This window comes from Gouania willdenowi, chromosome 4 (genome assembly GCF_900634775.1).
Source record: "Gouania willdenowi chromosome 4, fGouWil2.1, whole genome shotgun sequence".
Classification (NCBI taxonomy): domain Eukaryota; kingdom Metazoa; phylum Chordata; class Actinopteri; order Blenniiformes; family Gobiesocidae; genus Gouania; species Gouania willdenowi.
The window spans coordinates 19,302,987-19,316,126 of record NC_041047.1 but is presented as its reverse complement, the minus strand read 5'-3'; the positions used below and the strand labels follow the sequence as shown (position 1 = coordinate 19,316,126).

At 39.4% G+C, this 13,140-nt stretch overlaps 1 protein-coding gene across 3 annotated transcripts in view; it reads right to left on the bottom strand.

The window, feature by feature from the left end:
• The window catches only part of osbpl9 (oxysterol binding protein-like 9), a 37,633-nt gene that overhangs the window by 8,655 nt on the left and 15,838 nt on the right, over positions 1 to 13,140 (bottom strand). The window contains exons 4-11 of one of the 3 annotated variants that reach the window (XM_028444163.1): positions 11,840 to 11,916; positions 8,902 to 8,997; positions 7,873 to 7,920; positions 6,684 to 6,713; positions 6,553 to 6,603; positions 5,969 to 6,007; positions 1,242 to 1,335; positions 266 to 370 (exon numbers count right to left, since the gene is read on the bottom strand). In XM_028444163.1, coding sequence (XP_028299964.1) covers positions 266 to 370; positions 1,242 to 1,335; positions 5,969 to 6,007; positions 6,553 to 6,603; positions 6,684 to 6,713; positions 7,873 to 7,920; positions 8,902 to 8,997; positions 11,840 to 11,916 — 540 coding nt within the window. Of the gene's footprint in view, positions 1 to 265; positions 371 to 1,241; positions 1,336 to 5,968; positions 6,008 to 6,552; positions 6,604 to 6,683; positions 6,714 to 7,872; positions 7,921 to 8,901; positions 8,998 to 10,596; positions 11,043 to 11,839; positions 11,917 to 13,140 lie in introns of those variants that run through there. The other 2 variants (XM_028444165.1, XM_028444164.1) reach the window with 2 other exon arrangements.

The window sequence follows — 13,140 nt, the reverse complement described above, 5'->3', positions numbered from 1 at the left end:
CTACGTATTGCCCAAGGACTCTAAGACAGTTACAGCTAGAGAGCTAACCAGAAAGCACTGAGGACATCTCCCCCAGGCTATACACGCTGGGTTTCTCCATCATTGGACACAATTTTCTACATTCCACATGAGCACACGGTTTTTAAAGATTGTTATATTAAAATTCTGAGCATTTTAAAAAACCTTTAAGAGGATACAAAAGACATGCAAACAAATTATTAAGAAATGCAAATCATCCTGCTCAATAAACAAAGGCAGCATTCACCTGTGCTGTTGGGAGTCGGGGTTTGAAGGGTGCCCATCACCGTGACAACAGGGCCAACAGGTAATGTCGAAGGACGTTGGTCTGACTTACACACCTGAGACATGTCTTAATAAAAGAAAAGAGAGCAGGTCATTCACTAATGAGGTGAAAGTTGACAGCAACGACTTCCATCCATTTGATCCACATACAAAATATTTTACTTGCATTTAACAAATCCGTAGCTGATGAACGTCTACACCTCTATTGGATAGAAACCTTCACTAATTATGAGCAGATAGTGCATGTACAGGAGTTTTTTTAAAGATCAATCTGCAGAATTAATATAAAATGAAATATAGAACTCTATATATATATATATATATAAGCACGAAAGGTCTGTGTGCGTGTGTGTTTCTGTTCTTGATAGTGATGTCACCAGAGTTCCAATCAGGAAGTTCTAACTGATGATGTCATGATTAAAGCGGGTTAAACCGAACAGGACATGAGGAGCATCTGAGCCGCACTCCATGCCAAGAAATCAACGTGCAGAGAAAGAGTGGAAACGTGAGGCAATGCGACAGGTGCGCGATACTGAGACACCTGAAGTCCGAAATGCCCGCCTGGCAAGCAACGCTGCATGCGTGACAAGATGCCGTGCAGCTCCAATGGGTGAAGAACAGAGTAATTGCCTGGCCAGCAACGCTGCGGTACAAACTTTATTTATCAATTTGTCTTGTGCATGTCCCATAGAATTAAACCAGGGAAATCGCACACGCTTTTTAACTTTGCACCCGCAAATATACCCGTTTATAACACTACAGAGTATGTACACCTCTTTGCACATCCAACCTACATACTCATTTGGCCATAACTGACAACTCTACTTAAGCTCCCACATGAATACATACTTACGACAGGCACTGTAATAGTTACATTTTATTACACAATATAAATCAGGCTGCTTGCGGATACAAGGCGATGTTCAGGTGCGGCGTACCTGTAGGTAGGGTGGTCTGTGTTGGCATTGTGTTGTCGGCTACAGGGGGGTCCACAGGGGGCTGGTAGATCCCATCCACTGGGTTGATCGTGCTCTGGAACAATGACACCAAAAACAGCACTGCTGTCAACTAAGGCACGATTTTAGCTCAAAACAAATTCAATTATTTTACTTTGAAAACTCGATTTTCGATTTCAATTTTTTTTCCCCCTTTAAAAAAAACAAAAAAAACAAAAACACATTGGATTTTTGATAAAATAACCTGCCCAACCAAAAACGAATTCCTTAAAAAGAGAACCTTGCATTACAAAAAACCTCACACAAAATTCACATTTACAAAAGAAGAGGTTGTAGCTCGGGTCGATCATGTTAAAAATGCGTTTGAAACTTGTTTTTCAAGAGTTTGTAAAGAGAGAACAATCCTTGTCGTGATTACACGATTAAACGGGAAAATACATTTTCCAATTTTGACTTTTTAAAAATCCCCATCAATAAGTAATCCAATTTTGATTTTATATTGATTAATCGTGCAGCCTTACTGTCAACATTTTAAGCATCTGCTTCAAAGGCAGCAAAATGTCCAGTCTTTCTTTAGTCATAAAAAAAAACAATTTTAACAGCCTCTAAAAACACAGCATGAAACCCAGAGTGAAATTCCAGCTCATCTAACATTACACACTGATGTACTAGACCTTGACTGCTGTGCAGAGTTTCAGAGCAGACTGATGCTACACTGATGCAATTGCAGAGAGTTAAACTACTGCATCGGCTGGTCCAAACGCATTAATGTGCCTTCACTTCATTTCCTGGAAACGGTGACATGACCGGGTTTAATTTGTGTAATCAATACAAAACCAGCAACCCTGCTCCAAATCCAAACAGCAACTGTGGCTTCACACAGTAAAAAGCAACACTTTTCCTTTTAAATAGGGAACAATCTCCCAGTTTAAAAGGCAGTAATTCACACCATACAGGTGCCAATTATCCAGTAATACAAATCGCTGGGGAGCCATTGGCTTTTACCAGTGACACCTTTGCACTCCTGCAAACCACACTCATGCATTAGAACAAATACAAAACTGCTGTGTTATTCTATGTTGATGTGGTGTAATATGGCCTTTTAAACGCCATCATGTAGCGGACATCAACACTGAGCAACATGAGCAGAACATTGTGTATTGACCCTTAGGGCTCTTCCTACAACTGAAAAAAACATCTAGTCATTCAAATCTATTCACTTACTCAAACTTGACTTGCAAGCTGTTTCTCAACAGTCTCTCTCTCCACATGTTTTGAGGTAATTTGAAATTAACAAAGCTGGGCACAGTGTCTAAGTTGTGAAAGTCACCAGATAAAGTCACACTGAGGGTTGCTTAGAGCTTTCAGTTCCTGTAGTCCTTCTAATGTGATTTCACAAAAGTAATTAGGGATATTATTTGCAATCAACCACACACACTGGTCTGTCATGATGTTATCAAGGTACGCATAAAAGAGCTTTAAACATTGCAGCATGAAACTTTTGCAGCAGAGCAACCAAAAACCAATTGTAGCACACGCATTATTTTGATAGATTAACTAGGGGTGGGAACCTATGGGTACCTCACGATACACGGCTCACGATAACGATTATCTCACGATATGACGATACTGCAATTATCAATATATTGGTCAGAAATCAATCTCCGATAATCTATGACATAACAAGAAAAAAAAAAGATTAAGTGAAAAAAATGTCCTATGAACAGTGACACTATTTTAGTGCAACATTTCTGTAAATAAGTGTCAACATACCAATGTAAACTAATAAGTATCTCCAATAGTGCTTTCTGTAAACAAAGAATAGGTTCTTTCTTACCAGTGACACCATCATAGTGCAATATTCCAGTAAACAATATATTGGTTCCTTCAACAAACAGTGACAAAATTTCTGTGAAGATGTATCTGCACATTTTAGTGAAAAAGCAGAAAAGGGTTTGGAAAAAAAAAAAAAAGATACTTAGCGTGAGCATATCAATAATCGATCGTGCGGGAAAATATCGCGATATATCGCCGTATTGAGATATCGTCACACTCCTAAGATTAACAGTGAAAAACTCAATTGAAACAATTCCTGCGGTATAATATTCACTAACAAAGACCTACGAAGCATTCATTGTTTGCCTACCATTAAAAAACACAGCCAACGTGAAAGGCATCTTGAGCACAAAAGCTTATAGCATATCAACACACGTGTGTATAGACAGAGCTTATGCTGTGCTATTTATACAACGTAATGCTGTGCTTAATGTCTGTGAGATTAAGCCATCTATTAGAGCAGTGGGACGTTATCAGCTGTGGGATTCCTGCCCCTAAGAGGCACATGGTCATTTTCTGCTGGCAAAATTAATCATGAATACTTACAAAAGAGACGTGTCATCAATCCTGCCCATTAGATGTTTTTTTTGTTTTTTTTTTTTACACCAATTAACGTTGACTATTATAGACAATCAGAATCTTCTATAGTAGCATGTATTTCCATGGATATATGATACTGATCCATTTCCCTTATTTGAATTGCCTTAATAACAAAATAATAGGTGTAATTGAATCCAACTGAAACATTGGCAACTCACATAGTTTAGTTAAAATATAGTTCATGGGCAGAAGTCTTTAGGCAAAAAACATCTGTGCCCCCCCTCAATTGCAGGAAAAATGTTACAATGTGGTCGCTGTCATGTATATTTTTAATTAGGGCTTGCTCCATCACACCTGAGTGCACAGAGGGGCTTGGAGTGCAGCTTTATGACACATTCTTTAGAATCTTGGTTTTCAAAGCAAAATACCTCAAACATATGCCGAAAAGGCCATCCTCTATTTAAAAAATTAAAACAAGAGGTAACATCACTTGAAGTTTTATACATCAAGACTGACAAAACGCTGTCATTATCATGACATGACACCTGTAATTAGCATGAATAAGGTGTCATGAAGGCTGTCTTTAAGTGTTGTTCGTTACGCTAACCCTAACCCTTCGTTACCCTAACCCCCCTAGATCCCTCCACCTAACCTAAAATACCAATATAACTCTAAAGGTGTCATAATTTAGCAAACGACGCTTAATGACAGCCTTCATGTCACCGTATTCATGCTAATGACAGCGTAATGTCAGCCTTATGTATAAAACTTAAAATAAAGTGTGACTATTCCGAGTTGAATTTGGCTTGGAAATGTTTAAAAAGTAACAATAAATTCTTTGTAAAAACAAACAAAAAACAGGTAAATATAAGGAGTCTGCACAACTCATGATTGTGCGGCTTCTTCTGACTCCAATTTGATCATCAAATATGCTGATGATACCATTATTATTGATCTCATCAGTGAGAATGATGAATCATCTTACAGAGCAGAAATTGAAAATGTTCAGTGGAGTGAAAAAACACAACCTCCTGCTGAACACATCTAAAACAACTTGTTTTTGATTTTTGTCGTGGAACCTCTCACTCGCCTGTTGTCATTGATAACTCCTAAGTGCAAATTGATGACGAGTGCAAGTTTCTGGGTTTAACTTGTCTAATGACTTGAGATGGGACAAAAACACTAATCACATTGTTAAGAAAGCTTGTCAGCATCTCTTCTTTCTGCGGAAACAGGGAATTTGCAAAAAACTCTAAGATTCTGCTTAACTTTTATCGCTGCACCATAGTAAATCTGCTTGTTAGCTCTATGACTGTGTGGTTCGGTAACATCACAGCCAAAGAAAGGAGAGCCCTGAACAAAACAGGTTTGCTCTGCAAAAAGGACTGTGAGCTGCCTGTTCTGGATGCTCTTTATGATTGCAGACAAGTAATCCGAGCTCCGAGAACCATCAACGACTCTTCTGGTACTGGCCACCCTGGTAAAGCCATGTTCCAGCTCCTTCCCTCCTGGAGAAGCTATTGTTCGTTGCGATGCAGGACATCTCGCCATGTTAACATCTTCTTCTCGCAAGCTGTTATTAGGCTGAACAAAGCACTTCGAAGGCTAGTCTTGCACTTTTATTGTTTTATTGCTTTATTGTTGTATTGCTTTAAGTAGGCTAAATGTGTGTTTCTATTGCCTCGCTTCATAGTATCAAATGTTTCCCTTTGTACTTTTACCGTGTTAATTATATTTATCTACTTTGGTGTTTGTTGTTGCTGTCTCTGGTGCATACTGGTGTATTTATGCTCAAATATTCCAATGTGGTTTTTTCACTGCAAATGGCAAATAAATTGAACTTGAACTTCCTTTGTGTCCCCAGCATTTACACAGAGCACCTACAATCCTACAGCCAGTGTGGCCTCACAGCTTGTTGTGCCCTGGAGCTGAATGAGGAGTGCAGTGTGTGGTGATTAATCAATGATCAATTAGTTGACTCTAATTAGTAGCTCAGGAGAAACAATTCCTCTCACACATGACATGCAAACTCACACGTAAACAGATATTCAGCAACAATGTGCACTATGTGGAAAACATTTCCATTGCACACAGATATTTGGTGCACGGTTAGTTTAGTTTAAAAAAAAATCAAAGCTCTGATGAATATTGACTGAAGAAGACTGCAGTGGGAGACTTGAGCGGAAAGAGCCCGATGTGGAGCTAATCTCCAATCGAGATGGCATGCACTGAAAGGTTTTGATTCATTTGCTTTTCTACAGGAGATTAAATTAGAAGAGAAAGGAAAGTTAGCATGATGGATTTCAGTTTTTGTCAGGAAGGGTTAAACTTACGATAAGTCCGTTTGCGTGTTGTTGTTCGTTACTTTGGTCCTTCAAATTTCAAGAAGACAGTGTTAGACTGCTTGTGTAAAACGGTTCAGGAATCATTTCACAAAGCATTTTGAGCATAGGAGGTGTTGGGACAATCAGGGGGTCATCAACCTTTTCACCCAGACCCTCACAAAATCCCTCAGCTTGATAAATGCAGTAATTGTTTCATCACATGGCAGAATCTCTCTCTCGTTTTTTGCCAGTGTCATCTTATTTAAGCTACAACGGCTTATTGATGTCTGATGTGTTTCTGTGGTAATGTTACTCAAGAGCAAATCAGTCCTTTGTTTATGAAAATGTGAGTGTTTTCAACAGCCCAATGAAGCAAAAATGATTGCTCCACTTCCTTTGGAGCACTGCATGGAACATGTGATGAAACGAACAGTAGGCTGCACCCTCATCAACCACCAACCCAAACAGTAAGTGAGAGCAGGAAACCACCCAGGGATGCAGTGCAACAGCAACAGTCTCACAAGTGAAGGGGGATATGATGGAATGAGTTCCAAAGAAGTGAAATGTAGCTTGAAACCGTTCTGCGTTTTTACCTTGGCAATTTGCAGCAGTACAATGCAGTGCTTGATGGACTCTACCATATTCTGAAAGAGAAAAGAGAGACTCATTCAAACTCGTCCTTAATAGGTAAAGACAGAAAAATGTGCTCCGTGTTCTCACTTACACAAGTAGTCTCCTTCAAATTCTCAATTTTCTGTCAGCAAAACAAGGAAGAAACACATTGTAAGAGCAGATAATTCAACAAAAGTAACAAGGCTGAAGCACCCAAACTAGCCCACGGTAAATGTCAAAAAGTCAAAGTATTGGAGAAAAATGGCAGCCCAATGTGACAAAGAACAGGCAAGTAAAATGTTCAAAATGCTAAAATGTTGAGGAAGGGTTCTCGATCTTTGATCCTTCAGACATGCAGCACATTACTGAGATAAAAGCTCATAACCTATAAGTCTTACTAAAAATTAGATTATACTTTATTTCATCACACAGTGGGTAAATTAATATGTAACAGCAGCCAAAGACACAAAGAGCAAGCAAGAAGCCTAAATGCAAATACAGAAAGAAAAATTAAGGAAAAAAGAAATTAGCCAAGATAACAGTACAGAAGAAAATATATAAATACAGAAAAAAATATAAATAAGGGGTATTGCACATATTGCACTTAGTAAGGCAATGTCTCTTAATGGGATCTACTGCAAGACACAATTATTTTAGTCGTTTTTAAAAGCCCTTTGTGCAGTCACTCATGTATATTCTACGGAGCTTTCAATGCATCCTTAGTTACCATGACTACCTGTCAACATTGAGCTGTCCCGGTGGACAATTTTATGAAATTATTTCTGAACAATATTGTTGCAGTTCAAACAAATACAACGTTGCACACCTTTGAACCAAGCAGCAGCCATGTTGAAAGTCTCAGGTCATCCTGAGCCTGATTCGCAGAGATATTTGAGGAACAGACAGACAGCGATTTCTTGCTTTATAGATAGATTACAGAGGTTTGTAATTACTATCCGATTACCTTATTTGTTGATTGATAGAAAAATGTTAATCAATTACACTCTGTGTGTGTGTGTGTGTGTGAACTAATTTCCAATCAGCTGTGTTCTGATGATTGTACAAACATAATAAAGCAGTCAGGACAATATAGTATACAGTAAATAGTTTAAGACTTAGCATGCTGGCACGTGCACTTGAATCAGAATTGTCAACACGTTTGTGTGTTTACCAAAAACAAGTAGGAATTAATTAAATAAATGTTCATGCTGCAGCCCAACAAACCATTTACACTCAACAAATGAGACCAACAAAGCAAATAGAAGCATATGTGAGAACAGTGAAGTGATGCTTTCACTCACTCTGAGTGATTCATCCTCTTTGCAGTCCTTGATCTTCTCATCAAACAGCTGTGAGAGAGACAGAGGGACCAAACAGATGGAACATGAGTTCAGATGCTTCACAGTCAGAGTCGTCAAACAGTCACAAGATGAATTCCTAGAGATGATGCGGTCTGTGGTGTGTACAGAGGAGAATTTTGCTTTGTCTGCACATTTCCCATGAGCTCATATCAGAAAACTTCTGCTTTCACAATAAAGGAAAGACACAGCTTTAAGAAGATGTTTTGTATGATTACTAAAGGTAAAACATCAAATTGCATTAGCACTCAGAAGCAAAAGAGTTATTCCTGGATTATCAAAACCATTACAGTACAGCCTATAGATCCAGTATGCTCATTTTAACAACATTTATCAATCTGTAAAGGTAGGGCTGTGATCAAGGAGGGGATTGATCATGGATGAGTCTCAAATGTTCTTCCTGAAAAAAAAAAATCCTCCATGTAATTGTAATAAGATAAGTGACTGGTTAATAGGCCGTCTGCAGAACAGAAGGATAAAAGATTGAGAAAGGAAAGATAAGAAACAGTCGAAAACATCTAAACCATGCGAAGCTGCGGACCTTCAGGAATTTAGCTCAATTCCCCTGTTCGAGTGTCATGCAGCCAGAGTTTGCCATTGTCAAATGAAGCATAGTCACATACAGGTCCTACTGCTGCTATCTGTGTTACAGTCTACTCTACTTTTTCCCTAATAACCTAAAAACATTTACAGTGAAAAATTAATTCCTTCACTGCAAACGAAGAAAGAGTTTTCAATCATAAATCATAATTGCATCAGTGGAGCTGCTTCTTAGCACTAAAAAAAAATATAATACATCTACTCGTCTATCCTGAAATTTGTGCTTTTAAAAGTCTTTATTTATTCATTGAGAAGACACAGCAAAAAAAAAAAAAAAAGGTCCTTTAACACTTTTGGAAGGGAGTTTTATTCTATTCTATAAATATAAAAGTAAGAAAAACCAAAAGTGCAAGAGCACATGTCAAGTCATACCTTTAACTGGTCGATCAGTATTTGTAGGTAGGCGTCTGCTTCAGCTAGCTTCTTGTCAAAATCTTGGACACTTGGAACCAATCCGGTCTCTGCCTCCTAAAGATGAGGGAAAATGCATTACAAAAACATTAAACTTCAATATACAGTAACTGCCAGTGGCTTAGGACTATTAAATCATTGTCTTTTGGTTCAAAAAATAAGGCTCTGGTTCTTGATGCGGTGGATGATATACACAAACCAAATAAAAAAAGTGGACAGAAATATTTACAGCTCGGGAGCATCTTCAATACACAGTCCAGAGGGACACATGAATAATAATGTTAAAGGCTAGCCTGTTTAAAATATCCACATTGGTTTCTGCTTGACTGGAAGCCAGTTCACATCAGGACACAAAAAGACTATATCGGTCAACTCAAGACTGGAAAACATTTTGCTACTGACAGAGAACTCTGTATAAACTGCAGTGCAATTAAATTAACAATGTTTCAGTCATATTTGTACCCTGACAACTCTCCAACTGTTTACATACACAATTAAGCTAGCGTACAACAGCTTTAGCAATTACATAATAGCTATTAAAGGGCAACGACTACAAAAATTTTGGCTGTAGCTATGAGCATCTGTTGCTTTCTGTTTGAGCTTCCCCAAAACAATAGAGAAATTCAGTTGGCTGTGACACAAAGCCCCGTTACAGGAAAAAATACAGATGTTTATGTAAATTGTACACAGAGACATTTCAAAAAAAGTTGAAAATGTGAGGAAAACCATAGCAAAGACAACATAAGAACAAAAGGTTTAACATCGAGTCAGCTGATTACAAAGAAAACAGAACGTGAGGAGAGCATTACAGTTTACAGTTACGCAGCAGCTGCTCTGAGATAAACAGCAAAAGACATTATAAAAGCAGGTGACACTCGTAAAGTTATAAATCATTTGTGTTCAAGTTAAGCTCTTATCAGACCATGCTAGGCGTCAGTGCAGTTTTTCTGCTTGGCACAAGTTTTTTGCGTCCTGAGGTCGAGGTCCGTTTTCCTCCTTTGGAAGATGATCTCAGAGGAATGTGAAGAAAAGCCATTAAGACCAAACTAAACAGTGTCGGCAACTGCTTCGTCTAGCAACGTGTAAAAAGTCTGTAAAAAACCCTCCTCGCTTTATAGGGAACAAAGTCTGTGGCTGCTCTGTTGCCATGAAGATTGCCAAACTTCCTTAAAGGATCAAAGGTGCAGTTTCTCCTTGAATTGATTCAATAATCTTCAATAACTGTGAGACTAATATCAATGTCTTATTTCTCTTTAGAGGTGGAAGGTTCGAGTCCTGTTTACAAACAGTCACGGTGCTGCTACGTAACACTCCAAGCTTCTTCACACTACCTTAAATATTCCCCTCGGCCGCAGGCTTTTCCCACGATACCAGGCACAAACAAGCACTGTGCTCCACTGATGCACACTGGGAATATTTTGAAGCAGCCGGCAACGTTTTGTCGACTAACAAACAGACAAACCCATCAGACCTCTCTAGACTCTACAAACAACGCTGCCCTCGCAGCCACCCCCTCACCTCTGCTTTATTTGTCTTTCCACACAGTGTGACCCACTTTAAAATGCTCCCCCCCTCCTTAGAGCAGTGCAGCTGTTAAACTTTTCCTTGCTGTAGTGCAAAACTGTAATTTTTTTTGTTTGCGTGTGCTCTACTTACAGGCCGTGTTGCTCCAATGAACATGCTGAATCACACCTTGTACAAGTCTATGGCCAATTGGCCCAACACGTGACTGTTTTCTCTGTCGATAGGTTGCATTTCCAGTGTTTTTACTCTTCCCACAGAAACTAATCACCAACTCTGATAAATTGTGGCATTATTTTACCCCCACTCTCCTGCACTCTCGTCTCTTGAGCAGGAACAGAGAAAGATTCTCCTCCTCTAGCTCTGCATTGCAGTCAGCCAAAAAAAAAAAACAAAACGTAGGGAGCCTTTTAAACAGAGTCCATCGGGCAGCCAGGCTGGCAGCAGCAGCAGATCCTTTAGCAGCACGCATTTGCTTTACAGCAGACAGAGACAAATTAATCCAGGACCCTCCCCTCGCCGGAAAAATAACACTTCCTCTTTCATAGGCAGAGGAGGGAACGCACAAAGCAGCAGCAAGTGCTGACAGGAACAAGCATTATCAGCCCCTGAGATTGGCTGAGGCAGCATACGCAGATGCTTGGTTGATCAGGCAGTGGAGGACTAGGGTTGGTTTGAACTGGGTCACATGATGCCATGACAGCAGCGCGCTACACTGCACAAGTGCGTGTGTGCGTCTGTTTTCCTCCGTGTGCGCACATTTAGCAGCAGAGCACATATAGTGCATCAGAAGGATTTGCCAACGAGAGACAGAGGGGGAGAGAGAATAAGAAAGGGAGGAGGGAGGGTGAGCTTAAGGGAAGGTTATAAGTATAAAAAGGAGGAGGAGGTAGAACTGAGAAAGAACAGCAGATAGAGAGGAAGGAACAAGCAGGAAGATTTGTTTTATGGGAGGACAGCAGCGAATGGAAGAATTAGTGTGGACGGGTGTTTCCTTTAACATGTTTCACTTCCAAGTTTCAGATAATTCAGCCTTTATCAGTTTTGCAGCAGAAGTTACTAAAACTGAAGATCCTTTTTTAGGAAACAGGTGAAACGTTATGACAGCCAACTCCCAGATACACCTTGACCTGAACAGGGAACTGACATCTGAGAACTAATATCCAGGTTCCACCCATAGTTTGCCAAAGTTTGTCATGTAGCCAAAACAGGAGTTTATTTCCATTTATGCAAAAGGCCATCTGTTTTGCTGTCAAGCCAACTTATTTTTTAGGAAGATACAACCAAACTTGTTTTCCCGACCAAACAAAATGTTTTCTTTTGTAATCAGATAGTCAACAAATACACAGAGCAATAAACACACACACGTGTTACAGACCCGGGGTGTGAGGGTGTGACGGAGGATGGTTCCCTCTAAGGCTTGGATCCACTTCTCTCGCTCATCTGCATCTCGGGCTGAGGGCAGAAGCACAAGGACACACCCAGTGAGTCAAGTTTTCCATACACACACACAACGTCAGGAGTCCTTCAACTGGTGCTACACATACCCATGGCTTCACAACACACACCGGTGATACACAAATGAAATGGACACACACACAGAACGTATTTCTTAATTTGTGATGAGAACCAACAACTGAATGAAAGCATATTTTATAGTTTTAATGTGGTTGCAAATACATACCAAACTAATTTATTCAGCTAGTCATCGTATTTTGAGTGTTTCTTCTTCTCTTCTTGCATTTTACTCTGCAGACCTGTGGTCACATTTGGAAATGTTTTTCCACAGACAGGAATAGAAACATCTGGACTCAAACACTAATAGCAACCTAAATAGGTTTTTGAAGTAGCTTAACCAATCCTGCTTTCCATAGAGCGTACAGGTATACAATACCGGTCAAAGGTTTTCCAGTTTTTTACTGAAAATGATTCAGTTTATTGTGTCAATGCACTCTGAAATGAAAGCATAGAACAAATAAGCAATTTTAGTTGAAAAAGAAATCATGGAATCCATGGAAAATACTGTTCACCTGATGCTCATGAGGGTCTGGTACCACAGTGTGTTCCAACACTGCTTTAATGCAGACAGAGGGGGTTGGAAGTAACCAAGAAACGTTGGAACACATGTAGGAATTAGTAGCACCAGCTTTCAAGGCTGATTCAACCTTCATTGCTGCAGAACAGCTTTAAATTGTTAACCCACTTCGTGTTCCCTGAAAAAGGCCTATTTGTATAATTCTAAAATGTACATTATTTTTCAGTTTTAGGTAACCAAAACATTTTTTTTAACCTCTGGCTGTTCAGTACTTACCTTTGTACCATTTCAAGCTATTCATTGGACTTGCACGACTTGAATTTCAATAAATAACTGGAAAAATTAAGGTATTCTAAAACTTTTGACCGGTAGTGTACATATGACTTAAACTTTGATGCCAACATTTTGAATCATCCATGATGACATGTTTCGACTGCTGGCTGCCCGTCTTCCTCCGAGAATAAACAGGGAAATTAAACAGCCACTCGGTTAAGTCTCTGGTATTCACAACACATGCTTTACACACTGCAAATGGCTTCTGCACATGAGGGGACGTCAGTAGCAGAAAAACGTGTAAATCACTTCCCCGTGTCTTTTCACAAGACACTCATGTGCATGATGTGATCAAGTGGAAGCACATTTTA